At 42.1% G+C, this 21,342-nt stretch overlaps 1 protein-coding gene across 1 annotated transcript; it reads left to right on the top strand.

Moving 5' to 3' along the window:
* Positions 1-3,140: 3,140 nt before the first annotated feature.
* Positions 3,141-20,260, top strand: LOC308116611 (transmembrane and coiled-coil domain protein 3-like). Its single transcript, XM_080474886.1, has 4 exons — positions 3,141-3,466; positions 15,961-16,934; positions 17,015-17,150; positions 17,940-20,260. Exons 1-4 carry the CDS (start codon positions 3,401-3,403, stop codon positions 18,243-18,245), a joined length of 1,482 nt encoding a protein of 493 aa, XP_080331012.1. The 5' UTR covers positions 3,141-3,400; the 3' UTR covers positions 18,246-20,260.
* Positions 20,261-21,342: the final 1,082 nt, after the last annotated feature.

The following is a 21,342-nucleotide window of genomic DNA, read 5'->3' as shown; positions in this document are numbered from 1 at the left end:
GATGTGCACTTAGCAGAGGCGTTGTTCAGACTTTTTTTTTCTCTCTCTCTCTCTCTTCCTCAGCATGTGCACATAGACTATCAGTGATAGCAGCATGAACACTGTATGAACAGATGAATAGTATGACCTGCTGCTGTTTTTAGAAGCCCTTTGTGCTTTCCTGTTTGAACCTCCTCAGCGCTATCAGATCTCTGCATGGCCGGCTTCGCTCGCTCTGAAGCCACAAATGTGAACGCGTATACGGCGGGCAAACAGAAGAGGGGCTCTCCTATCGGTTGTACAATCACTCGTCTGATTCAGAATTGGAAAAAAACAAAAAAAACAAGCCAGTGCTGATTGTTACTGTAACTGTTCGGGGGGTTATTTGTGATGCAACATAGGCTTTTGTGTTTATGGTGGATTAGCTCATTCCAGACAGAGCCGGACTGTTTGGGTCTGACTGCTTGAAGGTGCGCCACAAGAAAAGTGCTTGAATCTCAAGTACTACCTTCAAACTCTGCTGACAGTGGAAAAAACTGGTATCAGTTCAAGTAAATTCCAAAAGCTACATCTCGAACAAATACTACCTTACCATTCTCAAAAAGGTCAAACCAGATAAAACTGCCCTGAAGCTGACCAGCATGACTTTTCCACCAGTATGCACACTCATCACACTATTTTTAGATTGGTCTAAACCTGTGGTGTGCATTTTCACTTCCTCAATTAAGCAGTTCTCATATCTGAGATGAACAAAATATTTTAGTTTCCGTACTTTTCTTTACATATTCATGATGTCAAAACATTTGGTTTGATGATTATTTCATTTTACCGGCAATTGTACAATTCTGGCCAGGCCTTGCTTATAAAAGAGATCATTTGATCTCAATTAGCAAGGAAAAAATTAGAGTCCATGTAATCTTTGGATTTTATTTCTTATATGATGTTATAAACAGCTAGTATTGATTCTGAATAAACATGTTTTTTTTCACAATTTGTTTATAATTTAGAGGCATATTTTGATGTGTGTAATTAGTTACAAAAAGCACATTATTCACAAACAAACGGTGGAAATATTAACACGGACTTCGGGAGCACCTCATCCAGATAGTTTTAAGGAGCTGGAGCCAATTCCAGCAGACGTTTGAAGAAAAGTTGCGTACAAATGTTGTCAGTCGTTCAAAGAGAAAACGCATTCATAAGCCCACGATTGACCTCACGCCAGCACAGCAGAGCAGCCAAAGAAAGAAAACCCCTGCAAAGGTAGAACATGCTCGCTCAACAGAGTTTTGCTTTAAGGAGAGAGCGGTAACCACGCCATCGTTATTTGTCTGCTAATACACTGAATAACACTCTCCACAGCACGACACTGTAGAAATAGTTGGTTTGAGTCAAACGGATTATGTGAAGTGTGTTGCTTCAAAATGAGTGTGTGAATAAGACTCCTGAGCAGTTTCTGTGTATACCAGAGTTATTCATTCATTTTTTTTTCATTTCCAAATTTATTTCGAGCTACACAACACACAACACAGGCATAAAAGCCAGAAAAAAATACAATAAAAGAAAAAATAATAATCAACACTCTAGCTCGAAAAGGAGTGGGAAGAAGACAAGCTTATTAACTCCCACCCCTGTTCATAAACTTAAATAATAATGATAATGTGGCTGCTACAATAACACTGTTAAAATAAAACAACAACAACAAAAACAGCCAAGACATATAGTCTATTATATAATGTAAGATATTACTAATACAATATAATCACTTAGTTATTTCTTGTTAACTGAATTACATGTTATATCCTCTTACAATAATAACAACCATAATGATAATAATAATGATACCAATAACAATAATAACAATAATAACAACTGCAATAGTATAATAGTAACAACAACAATAGACTTCATCATTAGCTAGATCTGACCTTTAAAGTATACATCACTTTGTAACACCCATTAGTAATCAAGTACCCATTTCCTCCTGGTATTTTGACCATACCATTTTTTTATATCTTGATTTGAACTGATGAATTACAGCAAAATGTCTCTGTCAGTGTAACCTTTATGTAAAGTCTACACTTTTTTGTGATGAAGATATTTCTGGTTGTTCTAGTGCTGTGCAAGAAACACAAAACTGTGTGCTGCCATTTCTATAAAATTGGATCGATATGAAAAAAGGACCGTGTTTGAACATTTTGCATCCACACCTGGGAAATGTTGCCACTGGTGTGAACTAACCTCATATTCTATCGTTATTGTCGAGACACCATACAGAAGATGGACGGACGAGTCATTGTTTAGCTGAAGACACGCTTGCTTTAGTTTTTGTCTTATTCACTTAAATTGTACACACAACATATAGTTTAAAGTAGGTGAGAAATTATTTATGCCACCGTCTAAGTGAATAAACCACAGCAGTGGTGTCAAACATGCGGCCCGCGGGCTGAAACTGGCCCACAAGTGCCTCCAATCTGGCCAAAAGTACGAGAAAAAAAAACTTCACCCCAAATATGATGGCTGTTTTCTTTTCATTTATTTATTGGTTGCAGCTGTTTTATTACGTGTAGCCATCTCATCTGTGTCTTGAGGCGCATCAAGCTTTTGAAATAACCTGAAGAGAGGATTTGTGGTCTTTTTGCAGCTTTGGACCGCCCAAAAAGGACAAATCTCAGTGATTTGTTGCAGAGTAAACAAGCCACACAAGTAGAGGACATGATGTCGGGATATGTTATTGTATTTTGCATCTGCATGCTTTGTGTCTTTGTTGACCAAGGCTGGATTTGGGGCAGGCAATACATTTTGAATACAATATTGTCGGACCTCTGACGAATATGTGAAATTGTTGGAAAAAAAACAAATTATAAAATGGGCCCTTTAAAACTGCACACATGTCTAGGAGGGGACGTGTTTTATATAGGCTACATCGCCTCTAAAAGTTCTTTTCAAGCAGAATCTATTACGTAATTGAATTTTCCAAGACTTCTGTTCAAAGTCCCTCCTTGCTTGTGAGGATGATGGATTGTGTGTTGGTGATACACACACTGAGGCTTTATCTGCTTCCGAAAGACACGTGTGTTGAAAGAGTTAAGAGAGAAGAGAGAAGCCCTCCTCTCCTCTCCTCAGTGCACCACCCTGCAGGGAGGAATAGGCGGAGTTTGGGTTCACACACACTTTTTGTATGTAGCGGGGAGCAGCCAGTCAGAGTATGTGTGCTGCTCCTGCTGCTGCTGTTTAGTGTGTCCGTGTGTATGTGTGTGTGTGTGTGTGTGTGTTTTTTTTTATGTGTGTGTGTGTTAGTGTGTGTGTGAGGGGCCAGATGACGGGGCTGATCATGGATACGAGTTGAGGAGAGGAGAGAAGAGGAGAGGAATCCCCCGCCGCGCCGCGCCGCACCGCGCCTGGCTTCACTCCGGAGATTATTATGCCCAGCGCAAACGTGTCCGTGCGAAGTTTGTCCGAAGTGGAGAAATGCCTGAGCAGCCGGACGGTGAGTGGATCGTGTGAATGCATGTTGCAGGCCGGCTGTCGGTCGTCCTGATCGGGGGTGGGGGGTGGGGTGGGGGGGACCCGCCACTGTACCAGCGGTGCATTGTTGTCTCCGGAGCCGCGCGTCATGTGAGGCCGACAGCTGCGACTCTTGCAGGGCGGCGTAAACAAAAGAGCTCCAAGTAACATGTGAGAGCAAATGCCACAGGGACAACCTGCATGTCTGCATTCACACGCAGTGAGAGGCGTTTATTTTACACCCTGAGACTCCTATCAGTGTGTCCACATACATAACGGCTGAAATAGGCAACATTTTTCCTCTTTATGGACTATAAATGTAATTTATTTTACAATGTGAGCCAAAGTGTAGCACACCCATTAGAAGTTTCTAGACCAGGGTTGGGCTATTGGCTTTTCTTTTTTTCTGAGGGGAGAGTGCTGCTCAATCTGATTATATCTCTCATTTATAAGTAACGTTTTGCATTGTTTTAATACTTGCCTTGAATCAATCATATTGTTAAAATGATCTGCAATTTTGTTGTCTCATATCGGTGATCAGTGAAGATGGGGAAAGCTCTGCCTGCATGCATGAAGTAGTGACCACTGGTAGAATAAATCTACTGTATATTTTATTTCTCACTGACCCCACTTGGACAGTTGAAGGGCCACATGTCGCCCTCACAATGCCAGGGTCCATCCTGGCAGTCTCAAACAATAATGTTATCTACCAGGACAATGTGTCGTGGCATTTTCAGGTACTTTACAGAATATTTCTTTAAACGGCATACTCGAATAATTTGAAACATCAGAAAATTGCACCAGAAACACGCATCTGGTGGCCCCGTGGGACAAAAGAAATGAGTTAGGTCAAGTCAGCTTTGTTGTCAATTCATCGGTATGGGCAGTCCATACAGGGAATTAAAATTGCACTGAATGTGTACATTGTTTATCTAATAAGCTATGAGAGTGGGGGAAATCATTTAAATGTAGTTAAACATGCCATACTCTGTAATTACAGTATTAGAGTATACAATGTTGTGGATCATCGCTTTCTCTGATGACATCAGTCGGTCTAAATTCACTGACATCATTAACATTTCCAGGTGTTACACAGCATTTTGCTGTTTTATTAAGAAAAAGTAAGAAATACTTGATCATCATAGAGTGAATCAGGATTTAAAATTTTTTATTTGATGTTGCTCATCTACATAGTATCTTTGTGGCTGTACCAAGTGTTCCAGTTGCACTGCTCATGATGTGTTTGTTCAGGGCCATAAAACACACATGGGAATTAATAATCTAAACAGAAACTGACAGGCTGGGCTAATCTGTTTGTTTCTGTGTTACTGAGTTGCATTCAGGTGTCTCTGTTTTTCTGGTTCTTCAGTGACTCGATACCTGAGCCACTTCATCAGAACTACAAACTGATTGCATCATTTCTATCATATGTGAAGTTGTTGTTATAAACAATGTCACACGTCAAACGATAAAGGCATTTGCAAGTAGTAGAAATCTCATTGTTTCTTAAATTATTATTTAGTTTTTTTTGCCAGGCCCACTTTTGATGATGCTGTTAAAATATTTTTTCTGCCTTTTACTTTTAGTTAAAAAATTATAAAATTGAAATCCCTGTTCGGATTTCATTTAAACCCCTTTCTGTTAGCTTCTCTTGATTTTAGAACAAAAGGGGCAAAAACACTGTCATCTAATGAAAATGCATCAACCACAATATAAATCGTTCTCCAGATGAGTAACATTCCAGTTTCTAGGTTTCTCCTCGACGCATTTCTATCGGAAAAAAAATGTAAAGTGCATTTTTAAATGGATGGAAAATCCATTGAGTCTCCAAGGCTATGTAGAAGCAATAAACAATTACTGTTTGGTTTGGGAAATACTCAGAACCATCCGTTTTGAAGAAAGTGTTTTAGTCTTCTCGTGTTATTGAATCACAAAGAGACAAAATCCTGATCTTATTTTATAACTTTACCCCCCAAAAAATTCACATCTACCAATCTCAGGTTCATCCAAAGTACAGGCTTCATTCTCTCTTCATTCACCTGATTTCCAGAGATTAAAAACTCCCCTTTAGAAAACAGGTTCTGAGTAAAACCGTTGGAGCGTCAGCTAATGGAAAAGCCTCACGCAGTCGGAGGTCCCCTTATGCCCGTGACGGATCAGGTGCAGTATGAACCCAGGTGCAGTCGGTGACACAGAGGAGAAGAATGTGCGACTCTTGTGAAACCTGGAAATCGGTCGAGTATCAAACAGTCACAGCTTGTTTCTCTTTCTTTATGTGACCTCAGATCTGCCCTCCTGTCACCACACGCAGTCCAGCTCGTATTCGGTGTATGTAGAGCTCCTGGTAAACCCCCTCTGGGCTGCCATGCGAGAAAACAGCAGATTAATTAAATGCTAATGCCTCCCAATAAATGAAATCAATAACTTTTTTCTACCAGATGAGAGCTTGAAGGAATCTTGCAGAAATACATTTGAGCCGGCTTCTCGGCTAAGCCATGACGTAATCACCAGCACAGTGTTCGGTGGAACAACACGTCTGACTGTTGGGTGGGTTTATTAGATTAGATATAGACTGTGTGGTTACGCTTTTTCTTCATTTTGTTGGCGTCAAATGACATTCCAGTTTGGTTTCTCAAAAAGCCTTTGTGCAGGAGATCTAGTAGGTTAAAGGCCACATACTGTATGATGCAACACTTCGATTTCCGTGGCCTCCCTCCAGAAGCTGACTTTAACCCTCTCTTTAATGGTGCCTCTGTGGAGAGCTTTGTGGTATTTCTCTCTTTTGGTGTTCTGTGTGTTTTATCTGGAGACTTTTTCTCACCTTGAAGTGGGCGGACACATGAAATACACTGCCATTTCTGTGATAGCAACCTTTCTCCATTTTGATTCTACAATGTAGTTTTTGCATGGCAAATGAGGTGCCTAGGCCCTCATCAGGTCTTCATGTGAGCGGTCCGGCCCCCCCACTTTGAACCATTGCATCCAATAAATCTCCATGTTTACCTTAAGTGAATCCCGTTCAGCACTCTCGCAGTCCTTGGGGGCAAACAGACACTCGTAGTGTTAATGGGCTATTGATCATGTCCTTGACCAGCTTGTCTATGAGATAATAGTGAATACATCTTGGGGTTATTCATTCGGGGAACATAAGACTTTAAACTTTGTTGCTCAACCCCCCTCTCTTCTTTTATTCCAATGAGGCATACTGTTTGGCCTCTCAGTAAAGAAAGCAATCAAAGTTTGACCACATAGGCAGCTGTGTGATGCAGATGAGAAGAGGAGGAGGAGGAGGAGGAGGAGGAGGAGGAGGAATGAAGGGGAGGATGCAGAGGGCGAGCTATCTGAAAATGAAAGCTGTGCTCTTTGTTGTGCTCGCTCTCTGGCTCTGGTTTTCTTCCCGCTTCCCTGTGTGAGCCCTGAGTGGGAGAGTGTCTGTATCCATGAAGATCAGCTGGAAGGAATACCAATAAGCACTGCAGGCTTCTTCCCCTCTGTGGTTCTGTTCCGCGGCTGAAGGGACGGTTTTGTTCAATCTCTATGAGAGTCCCGGCTCTATAACCCTGTCTGTGTGGGTTTATTTGGGGTGGCCAGAGGCAATGACAGAACACTAAAGGAGTGCCACTTTATGTGAAACACATCAACAACCTTGCTATTTGGATCCATTCACCTCTGATCACTGCAAACACCTGTGCATGTATTTGCCTGTGTGAACTGACCCTGTGAACCATCAGATTACAGCTGCGGTTGCGAGAGCTTTCAGATGTTATTTCCTCGTAACGGGGACAATGCGTTCCTATATTTGCTTTGGAAGTATAAAAGCTCACACCAAACACAGGAGGGGCAACACTCTTAGCAAGAAACCCGACGTATTGCCTGTGCTTCCTGCTAATCAGAGCCAATATTTGTTCTTCCAGTGCTTCTTGGTATTTATTAAACACCCGCTACTTACCAACCCACTTCTAAATAATTTGTGAGATTCCACCCCACTCGGGTTCAGGACTTTAATGCTGAATTGCTGCTTCGCCTAATGCGGCAGTGGGCAGACGAGCTCATGGGCTGCTTTTGCATGAAAAACGGAATCACTAACTAGATCATTGATCCAAGTGAGAGCTTGCTGCGGTCTGAGATAAGCAGCATCTGCAGTTTCTATCACTTCCACTCTCTGCTCTCCACTCCCAAAATGTAAGAGGGATATTTGGGCTCTTCTTCTCTCAAGCGTGAACAGTGTGCAGTGCTGGCTTTAAGATTGAGGCTAATGCAGATGGATCTTTATGATATGCTGTGTAGTGAGGTCAGAGCCCATTAAATGGGTCATGGTGTTGGACAGACGCTGACTGCTATGTAGGGCAGCGTGGGGGACAGGGGGCTCATACAGGGCCGAGGTGCGAGGGAGGCTCCCCGAGGGCCTGATGGCTCCCCGGCATATCTCCATGAGGATGATGCTGATTGGGATGAAGTTTGCTGCTGAGCTGTGTTTTGGAGCATCTTCTATTCCTGTCATGTTCATATTCAAATATTAGTTTCCACAGTGGTCTCTCTCTCTCTCTCTCTCTCTCTCTCTCTCTCTCTCTCTCTCTCTCTCTCTCTCTTACTGTCTTGTCTCCGACTTTCTGCTCCACTGACACACTAATATCAATGGGTGAGTCAAACAGCGGTGTGGGCGTACGCCTGGCATGTTAATTTCAAAGGCAACATCTTGTGTATTTCACGGTGAGAAAACACCATAAAAAAAAAAAAAAGAAATCACACATTTCTAGTGATAAAACATATTTTAAGAGCCATGTCTCCCACAGCTATTAAATCCCAAAGACTTCCATGCAGGGTTTCATCCCGCAGCTCAGGAATGCCGAGGCCCCTCGGAGTTATCTTCATCTGTTCTTTATTGGGACACTTGTCTACATGTTGATGAACTCTACTCGGTTTCGACAGCAGGAACCATTGCAGGAAACTGTGTGTGTGTTTCAACAGCAGGCTCACTGAAGTATTGCTAATATTAGTTCACCATTACAAGAACCAGGCTCCAAGTTTAATTATGAAGTAACTTTTTAACCCTCAAAAAAGTCTCTGGTCAGGGAGTGGTACTTTTGAAAGGTTCAGAAACTTCAGGGGACGCATCTGCTAGTCCGTACACATCTGACAGGATGACTGCCCAGCGGGGGCTGGCCAATAGAGGGCGCTGCTTCCACAAAGAAAAGGAAAAAACCCCAAATAAATATCTAAACTCTCAATAATGTCCAGTATGTTTATGCCAACAAACTAACAATGAGCCTTGAACAGTATGTGCTTGATTTTCTCCAGATAATCTACAATGAACGAGCAGATTAATCTCCAGAGTGTGTTTATGAGCAGCCCAGAGCGCTGGAGAAAGGCTCCGGGTAGCACTTATAAATGTTTAGTTATGCTCATATTCATTAATGACTGAAAATCTAAGAGCTGAAAAAAAGCTTTTTTTTGAGGCAAAGTGTAAAAATGCCTTCAAAGATAGATTGATGTTTTGGGTGAAAATATACTTGATATACCTTTAGTTCTCCCGAAACTCTGACTAACGGACATTTCAAGTAAACCAGCCCCAAAACACATTTTAGAGCCACCTAGAAAATATACAACCAGTTGCCACTGTACCTACCATGTTTTAAAAAAGTGAGTTGCTGTGTGTTGACAGTTTTTACTTCTTTTATAAACATTAGTGATTTGATCAAATGGAGGATTTAAGCTCATCTGGTGCTTTGGATTCACCATGTCATGAACTGGTTTACATGGTCAGCACAAATGAACACCCCTCCTTTACTGTATGACTTCATATCCCTTTCTATTCATTTTACTTTCTGTCCTCTGTGTCACTGCTGCCTCTTTCCACTTCACTGGGCTTTTACAGCCTTATTTCTTAATCACTGATCATTGCAGAAAACCTTAAGTTCTCGCCTCCTTTCACCCCCGCTTACCTCAGGAACCCCAGTGAACCACTTTTGTAAGTGTTTCAGAGAAATGAAGTGAAAAATAGGACAGCTCTTCAGCAGATTTGGAGGGACGTTTTCATTAGATTGAGGCTACTTCATTTGAGCAGAGGCAGTCATGCGGAGAGACCCCTCAGATTGTCCCTGCAGTTAGTCCGAGTGGGTAGAAATGTTAAGCAGCAGCAATAACGGCAAAATGGGTTTAATAAGCGGACATGGTCCAGATTGATCAAATCGTTGAATCTGCCGATTGTCTGTGTGTCGGACTTGCTCCGCGATGTAAAACATCTGGGCTGAGTTATCCATATGTATCGAGTTGCTCTCATGAATCACTCCTCATCCTGCCAAAAGCCATCTTGTTTTTGTAAGACAAAGCGAACGCCCCTCGTTCCAGCCGTGTGACACAATGTCCGCTTGAGTCTCGCTGCTCCAGGTGCAGTGTAAATATGGAAGTTGTGTCGATATTCTTTCCAAGTATTATCTACTCTTCTCAGTCTGCTCCTGCCGCAGGCCTCAAATGTGATTCATCAACGGTTGCCTGGTGGTTATTTGATCTATTTTACGCTCATCCCATATCTGCCTTATCACAGCAACTTGAAGAAATAAACTTTGAGCCCTGTGCACACTGCTTGGCCCCTCATGCTACAGAGGGGAATATTGAAACTTTCAAAGTGGGGAGAGGGACCGAGGGGCAGGCTTAGTTCCAGCCCTGCAGAAATAGCATGCAGTCTAAGCTGTCTGGTCAAACAGGCACTTCTTTGTGTTTGTCATTTGAAAACTAAGAAGACTTGGTAATTTGAGCAACCTGCACACCAGCCTGCCTAAAACGTCCTCACAGAAAGCTGGGGATATTGTGCTTCTCTTTCTGCCGCATCACGCACAGGTACAACAAAAGGGCAGTTTGTGTTTGAAACCCGATTGTTTATTAGACAAGAGTTATTGCTGGCACCCTGGAAGGAGCCGGGTTGGTAATTGGATGCAGGGATGCTCTGGTTGTACGTCACGCCAGAGAATCCATATGCAGGAGCTCAGTCACGACAGTGCAGAGGTAGGACGTGACAAAGTCCGCTTTTTTTCTGTAGAGAAAGAGTTCTGTGTTCACTAGGGACAGATGCCAGCGCGAGTGGGATGAGGAGAGAGACTCGGACACCCAGGCACGCTTGTCGAGAGCAGTGTGGCTTTCTCTGGTTACACAACATACAAAAATGTGTACATATTACACATGTGGTGTGTAATTATTGGCCAGTGGTGTGGCTTATACAACGACGTAGTTGTACATGCATAGCAGGAGTTGGCAGCGATGTAAGCAGCTTGTTGTGTGGCTGTAAAGTACTCGGGTGGATCGAGTGGAACCAGAGGGAGAATGCAGAGCAGACCTGAAGTTTATGTAATCAATGTGGCGAAGGAAGTATGATGCAAAGAGTTTTAAATCTTTTGTAAACGTCAACAGAGAACATTAACAACTTAACACGAGCACATTAGATTGCTATTCACGACTGCCTAGCACGGCCCTCAACCAACCTGCTGTTTCTGTGTGAACGGACATCGTTTTCAAAATGTTGCAGTGTAAAAGCGAAAGATTTCTGAAAAGAAAATGATCAGTTTTCACTTAAAATGTCGTCGTGTATAATGGGCCTTTGTTTCCACTGTCTTTTGGCAAGCTGAAGCTATGAATGCGTATTGGAAGGTTTTCAGAAGATTGCGGTAGTTTTGAATTGTCTTGACGATAAACAAAAAACAGGTTGGCCTAATTTATTCTTTGTTTCTTTTATAATTTCTTTGATTGTATGCCATGAATTATTGTCTCCAAAAAATTCAACAGGTAATTCCACGTTGCCACGACGTAAAGAATTCACCATCGGAATTTAGTTTCTGCACACTGTGACTACCTTGACGGAACGATGTGACAATCCTCCCGGTGTTGTCGAGACTCATCCTCTGCACTAAAGTGGCAAACTAAATTACACGCCACTTCCCTCATTCTCGGAGAGAAAAACAAACGTGCGGCAGCTTTTGTGTTCCCTTGCTGATGACACATTCTCGAAACGAGAGGTGACATAAAGTTCCTGCTCGAGGCATCAAAAACTAGTTTGACTTGTTGATTGAGTGTGAGGTCACAGTGCCAACGGCGATTAACATGACATATTTGAAAACGCGCGTTCAACTGAATACAAAGTTTCGCTCAGTGTCTTTTTCGTTTTAGTCGGAGTGTTTATTATGTGTAAATTAGTATCTGCGATCGGACACATTGAGCCCGAAATCCTGGAGTTCCGCATGACAGTCACGTGTTGAGAAATGTCAGCGTGCAACGAACTCTGAAGGTACTTATCTGACAATATGTGACCATGACGTGGTGATGTTGAAATGCTATGCTAAGCAGTATTACGAACTTAAGTCTGCCTGAGGTAGCCGGGATCTGTTTATTTGCGCGAAACCAGCAGTGTTACATTTGTGAGGGATTAGTGCTGCTTTGTACCGCCCATAGTGCTTGTTGAACAACACTTTGTATTAAGGATTTATCAGCTTACATTCCCTGTCATTACTCCGCTATGGCGCTGTGATCAGCTCCCGAGATACAGTGGCTTGCTTTGCCGCTGTTACATGACAGTTTGGTTACTTTTGAAATGACACTTGAGAGTTAAAACCCAATGAAGTCACTGCTTTGTTTCCTCTTTGTAGAGTGTCTTAGTGTTTCCTGATGAAGTTGCTTACTGGACCTTTGTAAAATCAACTTCACTTCCTCAAATCTGCAGTAGAGATTTCTCAAGACACAGCAGTCAAAAACAAAGCTTAATGCTATACTTCCATGGGATTTGTAATTAACTGTCCAAAATTAAATCAAACTGGAGACGATGTCTGGAAAAGGGATTTTCTGAGCCTTGTGGCTTTTGTGTGACATTATCACTGACCTACATTTGGATGTGCATGCTCTACTTGCTTCAAACACAATAATAAGCGCTATCTCAAGTTTGTCATCTGTCTTTCATACTATAAACAAACAGGATTAAAACTGTCTGGTCGAACCGAGCAGATGTGCCAAGTAAGCGCATTACAGACACACCCAGATGGTCTCACAGTGTCGGGGGCAGGATCGTCCACAAGTTGGACCTCGTGAGAGGAAACACACGGTGAAAGGGAACTTGAACTTGTGACACAAGCACATCGAAATATGAGTTGGTGATTATCAGTCCATCCATCTTCTACGTAGGGACTTCATTCAGTGTGGGGTTGTGATGAGCTGGAGACAATCCCAGATTAGTCTGGGTGGAAGGCGGGGTTCATCCTGTTGAAGTGTTCCAGTCCTCGCAGCACCAACACGGAAGAGAGAAAATCTCACACACATACGCTCACAGTCACATCTACTGGGAAGTTAAAAACACAAGTTCAAGTAACACACATGTCTGGATTGGTGAAGGAAGCAGGAGGATCCAAAGGAACCCCCCCCCCCCCCCCCCCCCCACAAAAAAAAAAATGCTCCAAACCTGAAATACTCCACCATGTGGCCCAATTGATCTGTTTTTAAAAAAAACCATCTGATTTTATTTACTTCAAAATGGTCCTAGTAACAATAAATAGTATGGCACTGGAATTGATGACAAGTTATCTTTTAAACGAGATATGGATCATGCTTTACACCACAACAAAGAAGACCTGTAAAGTTTAATTTTAGAGGTTATCATGGCACTGTTATACCCGTTCGACCCACTCCAGATCAAATTGGGCTGTATGTGGCCCCTGAACTGAAATGTGTTTGACACTACTGCTTTAAAGAAACTGAATATCTCTCTCTTTTCTTTTTTGAGACACAAAATCCAATTCTTTATTCAGTACAAGGAAACAACTTGATTTACCTTCTGGGCTATGGCGATGTTGTTTATATGAATGTCCCTGCCTGCTCTTTACACATGTGGATGTTGTGTATCGAGGAGCGTATGGTTCATAACAGGATCGAAATGCAACACCTACCAGTGTACCCTGCACTCTCTGGTTAATTGGCTGTCATTGTCCATCAGTTGCCTTTTAATCGGTACGCCATCATCTAAAAACCCATCGTGGACTGTTTCAATCTTACCCAATATCATATATATATCACATACATATATACATTTACCCGAAAAAAAACACAAAAAAAACCATTTTCTTACTTGAGGCAGGTTTATTGTGTATTTATAGGTGCAGCTTGCCCTTTTTAATTACCGTACTGTTCTTTTGTGTCCAATATATATCATTCATCTATTCTGTGCAATAATAACATAATCTGTGGATGAACAAAGCAAATATTCCTCACTATCAGACTCCCCAGGATTTCGCAGGCCTTTTTTGTGATTGTTGTGGACCAAAATCCCTGATATTGCAGGACCTTTTCCATAAAATTGCGATTAAAGTTGCTGTGTTTTTTAGGCGTTTGTTGCGGCCAAATTCAATTCAACTTTATTTATGTAGCGGCAAATACAACGCAGTCATTTCAAGGCAGTTTTACAGAAAAAAAAAAAACAATTCCACATGAGCGAGCATAGGTGACTTAATCGGAAGAAACCTGCAGAACCAGGCTCAAAGGTGGCCCAAAGTGTGAGAACAACTGAAAGTTTCAATAAATAGTTTTGATTTCTCCCTTTTTCCCCACTATAAATCAATATTGTTTTGGAAAATGTGTACCGGGAATTAACATTCTGAATTAATGACATACTTTGACTTAAGAAAAAACACTGACGATTGTGCTCTACATCACCTTAACATGACAAACGAGAGATCACCTGGACTACAGATACGTAATAAAATAGGCTTTACTTATCCAAAAAGAGATGCTACGGCTGGCATTCCAAAAGAACAATCAGGAGGACGACAGTAAATTCTAATAAAGTACATTTATCTCGTCTATTTAAGACTTTTTATCTCAGCCTTCACATAAAAACAGAGATTCACGGTTCAAAAGTTAAAGTGAACAGAATCTCACATAAAACATCAGATAAAAACATAAAATGCTCATTGCACTGTCTCACTGGAAACACAGCCCACACAGCATACACACACACACAGCATACAAACCCCACCGCCACTAGTCCCTCCTGACCTCCAGAACCAACCCCCTTTGTTTATTGCTATGATAGACAGTTGCTTACGATACCAAAGCTGCAACCAGGTTACAGTTTTGTCTTTAGTGAAGTCTAACAGGTCTGGCTTGTAGGTCGAGGTCGGGGCTCTGCAACCTTTAAAACCAAAGGAGCTATTTTTGTGATTTTCCACCAAATCAAGTTTACTTGCTGCTGCAAAACACATTTAACCTTTAAAATGAGTCTGACACAGGCTCTAAAGTTTAATATATACAGTAGTTTTGAAACATGTCTAAAAACGGTCTTCAATTACAATTTTGTCTGGTAGACATTTCATTACATTTTCAGCTGTTTTGGTACCTGATTTTAGTGATTTCATCCTTCTTTTCAATTTTCACATTCTAGAATAGAATAAAATACAATCAAAATACTTCATCCATCCTGGAGGGAAATTCCTTGAAGCATTGCTCCACACTGAATAAATACAAAGAAAGTTGAATATCAAATAAGACAGGATTCAAATAAAATAAGTAATTTTAAATATTAATGTACAAGGTTTAACTTGACTCATATAAGTACACAAAGGATGAAATTAACCAAAACATAGCAAGGAGTTATAATCTTATGGCCACAGAATAGATCAACAACATTTGTATCTCTTTTCTGAGCAGTTTGGCTTTTTTTCTGCTATTTTTAAAGCCCCCCCCCCCCCCCCCCCCCTTACACATTCTTGTCATTTTAGCATGTTTTTCCCCATTTCTTTTCCCCATTGGTTTTAGCTATTTTTCCCGTTTTAGTTATTGTGCCTTTTTTTTAATCTAAGAGATAAAAGTCCTTTTGAAAATGACCCTGGTGTGTGGAGGAAGTAAAAATAATATAAAATGTTTATTTTAGTATAACTTGGTGAAAGCTCCATAAGGCCGCTACAAAATGGCCAAAGAGCCACATGTGGCTCCAGAGCCGCAGGTTGAGCATCAATGGTGACCAATCATGTTCGACTTCAACAGAAAAAAAAAGACAAGAACAAAACAAATCGGCTCCCAATCAGTTCCTGTTGTCAAAGAGGCGGCACTTAGCGGCGGTTCGCGACCGACACATCACTACTCTGCACTGCCCCCTGCAGTTTGAGAGCAGCCGCTGCATCACGTTCATGCAGAAAGCGTCCAGCCTTAAGGAGTACATAAAACACAAACCAGCTTTTCCCCACTCCTGTGTAAAACACTGGATTGGTTAAAGGTGCAGGCCGCATTGAAATCGTGGGGATTTGTTGAATTGGCGTTAATACAACAATTAAAACAAAAAAAATGCATGAAATTGGAGTTGTAGCTCAAACAATGGCTTTTCTAGATAGCCACTATTGCTGAGTAAACATATTTTCTAGATAGGCACTATTGCTGAGTAAACATATTTCAGTTTTAAAGTTCCCCCATTCAATTAATACGGTTTCTATTTCTTATTCTGCTTCCTTGTAGGACCGATTGAGTACTGATTGCAGTTTCCTGAACCCCACTGGATCAATGCGGCGAGGCTCCTCAGAGAATCATCTGGATTTTGACCTGAGCGATGGAGGTCCCAGTCCTGCTCTTGGCTTCGAGGTCCAGCGGAGTCGTTCCTGCTTGGACAACCTCCAGCAGAAGATACTGAAGGTCACAGAGCAGCTCAAAATAGAGCAAAGGGCCCGAGATGAGAACGTGGCGGAGTATCTGAAGCTGGTGAACAGCGCCGACAAGCAGCAAGTTGGGCGCATCAAACAGGTGTTTGAGAAGAAGAACCAGAAGTCGGCGCAGAACATCGCCCAGATGCAAAAGAAGCTGGAGCAGTACCATCGAAAAATGAAAGAGAGTGAAATTCAACACAGCCCGTCTCCGCATGCCCACAAGCACAGCACTATACCCAGGGAGTCTACCCGAGAGCTGCTGAGGGACATGACGGGCAGCGGCCGGCACCCGACCATGGACAAGGTGAAAACCATCGGACCAGGCGTTTCTCTCTCGCCTCCTTTCTTCTTCAGCAAGCCCAGAGAGTTCGCCAACCTCATCAGGAACAAGTTCGGCAGTGCTGATAACATCGCCCACCTCAAGAATAGCCTGGATGCTTCTTCTCCCCTGCCCACCGACAACGCGGCAAAGGGGCTGAGCAGCAGCACTTCGATGGTGGACAAGCCCAAGTACCCCAGCGACGACGAGTGCTCCTCGGGTAGCGCTTCTAATTCAGACGGCAACGGGCACCCAGTGGGGGGAGGAGCAGCTGTGGGGCCGGCTCAGGGCCCCAGTCCGGGGCAGCAGACCCCCGGTGAAGCTCCGGGTCGACTCGCCCTGAGCCTGGAGGAGGTGAGGGAGATCAAAGAGACCCAGAACCAGCTGGAAGAGGATATCGAGGAGTTAAAAGAGCAGTTCAAGAGAGAGTATGGCATCATGAGCCAAACTCTGCAGTTAGAAAGATACAGGTATGTTTATTTCACTAAATAATGCATATTTGTGAATCAGTACACCCCACCAAGCCTAAAGCCTATTTTCTTTATTGCAGGTACGAGCGTTTGGAAGACCAGCTAAACGACATGAGTGAACTGCACCAGCACGAGATGGCAAACCTGAAGCAGGAGCTGGCCAGCATCGAGGAGAGGGTGGCCTACCAGGCCCACGAAAGGGCCACAGACATCCAGGTATCTTAACAGGAATGTAAAGTAGCTATGCTTGATTCGTACACTGCAAGAGAAGCAGCCGAGGCGCTTGTCATTCAGGCGGCATCTTGGAAGTATGCCAGAGCGGTGCAGTCATGTACACACATAAGCTTTCCTGAATGTCTGTTCGCAGTATAGGAACATCTGAAAATTGTATTTTTCACTCTGGCAGCCATAATGTTATGAACAGGTGACTAACGCTGGAGTGGGTGGGATGTATCGTCAGAAAGTGAACAATTTTCTCCTCAAAGAGAAGCATTCAAGTGAATTTAACAAGAACCGAGTTGTTTGGACAGATGACTATGTTGGAGCATCTCCAAAACAAGCTCTCGTGGGGGTGTTCTCAGTATACGTGTCAGTATCTATCATAAAAAGGGAAAAATGGTGAACTGGCAGCGTATTGAGTATTCAGTCCCATTTTAAAATAAAACACAGTCGGTTCTCAACAAGCTCCTAAAAATCAATTTTCACTTGTATTTATTCGGAATATCTTGAAGAGTAGTTCTACATCTTTGGTTTTTAGAATGACCAGCTCTCCCTGGCTCTCCCCACACAAGTTTTAATCCATTGCACCATATGTAGATCAGCTACTTCTGATAACTGTATTTACTTTTTTGCAGCTCAATGATGAATTTAAATGCCAATCATAGTATTGGATGGTCAAATTTGTCACAAGATTACGGTCAATCCTTAAAGTAGTATTTTGTTTCTAATCTAAAATTGATGACAAAGCCAGTTCTCACCCATATCATTTCCCACCGTGTTTCTCAGGAGGCCCTCGAGTCGTGTCAGACCCGCGTCTCCAAGTTGGAGCTGCAGCAGCAGCAGCAGCTGCAGACGGTCCAGCTGGAGAGCTACGACGCCCGAGTCCTGCTGGGGAAGAGCATCAACATCATGCTGGCCATCATCACCGTCATCCTGGTGTGCGTCTCCACCGCCGCCAAGTTCGTCGCTCCGCTGATGAGGAGCCGCTATCACGTGGTAGCCACCGTCCTGGGCGTGTGTTTCCTGACCATATTTTGGAAGAACTGGGAGGGTTTACAGTACGTTATAGACAGACTGCTGGTGCCTGCCTAATAGTGACGATCCCACTAACACCGATGCTGTCAGGACAGGATTGTCTCAGAGGATTGGTTGTACAATCGTCAGAAGACACGATCACCACGCGTTCACTGAAGTCGCTGTTTTTCTTAGAAATTGGACTTAAATGAAATTCAGGTGATTTTTTTTTATTTTATTTTTCCCTCCCCTCTTGTCTGAGACTTGAATGTGTGTGACTAACAATTTCCTATAATCTTTCAGAATGATATTTATACAACAGTAACTTTTACTACTTCTCCGGTGATTGCAATGAAATGGTCAGGAGATATTAATAGTCCATTCAAGTATTAGTAAAGATGACGAGGAGTGTACTTTCACTGTAAACCACACAAAGACATGGAGCTCACTGTTACAGGAAAAACAAAACCGTCTTAGATGATGGAAATACTGGGATTTCTTTTTTTTTTTTTCTATTTTGTTTCCATGAAATTGAAACATATCCTGCACTGCAGGCATGCACCGGAGGGAGCCGTCACCCGTAGTATCTTATTGGCCGTGGCGATACAATACAATCAGAAACCTTCCAGAAATAGTTTGGCAAATACAGTCAGTTAGTTCTGAATCAGCCGTGTAGCTTCACTTCGTAAAAATTGTTTTTTAAAGGTTTTGGTGTCGACCGGAGGTTTTTGTTACATTTGAACAAAGCAAGTTAAAGCTTTCCTTGTGTTTCCAGACTTTGCTCTAAGCCAGTGGTTTTCAAAGTGTGCGGTGAATCCGCAGGGAAAATTTGGGCAGGTCATTTTTTTTCTTTCAATTTTCAAAGTGAAACGCTGATAAAAAAAATTGAAATAATTGAATGGTAAAACTAGTAATTGTTTCATTAAAACTCACATTTGTAGAACTAGATAATAAATAAAAACGATTTGATAAAAATGATAAATTAAGCTTAATTGCATTCCATGAAAAGACTTACCAGGTAATAATATCTCACATTGTAAGTCGGGCTCATCCTGTCCCACTTTGAAAACCTCTCTAAGTTAACTGGCTGCATGAGATATGAAGTATACTTTGCAGTTTCACAATTCATCGACTCTAAAGCAGAGGCGGGGTGAATCTTAATTTTAATAATATATTTTCAACTTCCTTATTTCGTGCCCCATCAGCCCTGCCTTGGCCACTAACCTCCGTGTTTCACTGTTAACTGTTCTTGATGTATAGAGTGCAATATATTTGATTTCTAAAAGCACTGTTGTTTTTAAATCATTCTTTCTGGAGTGATAGTTTTACATTAATGTTCTGGAGGAGCCACAGGGTGTCGGGGTGCTGGTGAGGTGGGCGAGGGAGCGGCATCGTTAATGTTGGCATGAGAGATCCATAACCACTAAAGCCACTGCTGGGATCCGATGAGACCAGCTGTCTCCTCTCTCATGGGTCAACAATCAATTCTGAATGCATTACCGTGCCGGTACCGTGGTGACGCCGGCACACACCAGCCTCCCCGTGTAGGCGCACACGCACGCGCACACTTACAACACACAGAGCCACGCACTCGGCTCTCTGTGGACAGACGTCTTACGGGCTTGAGCCCAGTTTTCATGTTCATTTGACCAATGTGACGGAAGAGGCGATGATTTATACTGTGATACAAAGCTTTTCTCAAAGTGAAAAATGAAGCGATCCTATTCTATTGTTCTTTTTGAAGGAGCAACGAGCAACTTTCAGCTCTCTGTCGATGCCTAACATGAGCCTATTTGTTTGGACTGACCAACGTGTACATTCTTGAACATTTGCCTATGATTTCACATGAAACTACAGATGGACCACTTATCTGCCATAATAACATATTTGATGTCCGTCAACTTTTTATGTTACTGTCATCTTTCTTTTTTTTAGTTCCTGTTTTGACAAGTTTGAGGAAGTTTTACATGCAAAAGTATGTTCCTGTTTACGTTCTCTTTCACCTCTGTTGCACGGTGTCATCAATCGTTTGTATTACGTGCCTTTGTCTGGCAATTTATGTTAAATTAAACATCTTTTTAATCAGCCTGTGACTGATGTTTGGACTCTTTTTTGAGATGTTGATATTCTCTTGTGATTTGTAGTTTACTGAAGCAAGCACACTGAAACTTCCTCAAATGAACTAATTTATAGACTAATTTATAGAGAAAAAAAGAAAAACGTTTCTCGACAGGGTGTAATTCCCTCCACACACTAACCATGTCAGTATTGCTTCGAGTTGATCTTTTTTTGTTTTATTTGTGGAGTCCAAGGAGGGGTGTCGTTGAGTGTTCCAGTCCCCTCCACAAATCAATACACTGGATGAGTCTACAGACATCATATCAAAAATCCTCTTGATTAAGTGGTTCCAGGTGCTCTGTAAACATTTAAGAATGTAAATACCTTGTGATCATTAAAGCCCTTCATCACTATGTAGCATCCTTCCTTATCTTTATTTGTGAGGACAACAGAATTAAATTTATTTGAAATTAGAATAGCCACTCCTCTGGTGTTTGCCCCTTCAAATGAAGAATAGTATGTGTTTTTATAACCCAATTTCTTTAGTTTCTCATGTTCAGTATTGGAGAGGTGTGTTTCTTGCCAGAAGATAATGTGGGCATTCTTCTTTCTTTCTTTCTTAGAACCAACCGATGGCAATAATGCAACTTTATGGATGCGAACTTCCCCTAAACACAAAAGAAAAATATGACTTGTTTTTCTCTTTTTTTTATTTTGGCAATCGCTGTACTTCTTTTTATGGGGTTTTTCATCCCATTGACATTTACGCTTATAACTTCTTGATGAATCATGAATTTATATAAAAACTAAGTTTTAGTCATTTGTTGAAATGCTGAGTGACCTGAACAGTGAAACATCCGTCTGCTATTAAAGAAAGAACACAACATATAAGTAAACACATTCAACATTCGGGATCTCCATTTCTAAAGTGCGAACTTAACTTCAAGGTTTAGTTGAAGTGACGTTCCCTCTAAGTCCCCTCTTGTGGACATGAGTCTCAAGGCAGTAACCAAGAGTTTTTCGGAGTGAGGCTGAACTCAACGTGTGGTGTGCACGGTTTTGAACCAGCACGGACCTCGGGCCCTGTATGTTATCGCCCTCCGCCTCCTCAGAACTC

The sequence above is a fragment of the Lipophrys pholis genome (genome assembly GCF_963383615.2).
Source record: "Lipophrys pholis genome assembly, chromosome: 11".
Classification (NCBI taxonomy): domain Eukaryota; kingdom Metazoa; phylum Chordata; class Actinopteri; order Blenniiformes; family Blenniidae; genus Lipophrys; species Lipophrys pholis.
Note: the sequence above shows the minus strand (reverse complement) of the source record. Positions and strands in the feature narration are given on the sequence as shown.

Bases quoted from the DNA above. Each gene is read 5' to 3' on its own strand.
- LOC308116611 (XM_080474886.1), top strand. From the start codon at position 3,401: ATGCCCAGCGCAAACGTGTCCGTGCGAAGTTTGTCCGAAGTGGAGAAA. The intron at 3,467-15,960 runs GTGAGTGGATCG...GCTTCCTTGTAG, and splicing joins AATGCCTGAGCAGCCGGACG to GACCGATTGAGTACTGATTG. The intron at 17,151-17,939 runs GTATCTTAACAG...CGTGTTTCTCAG, and splicing joins AAAGGGCCACAGACATCCAG to GAGGCCCTCGAGTCGTGTCA.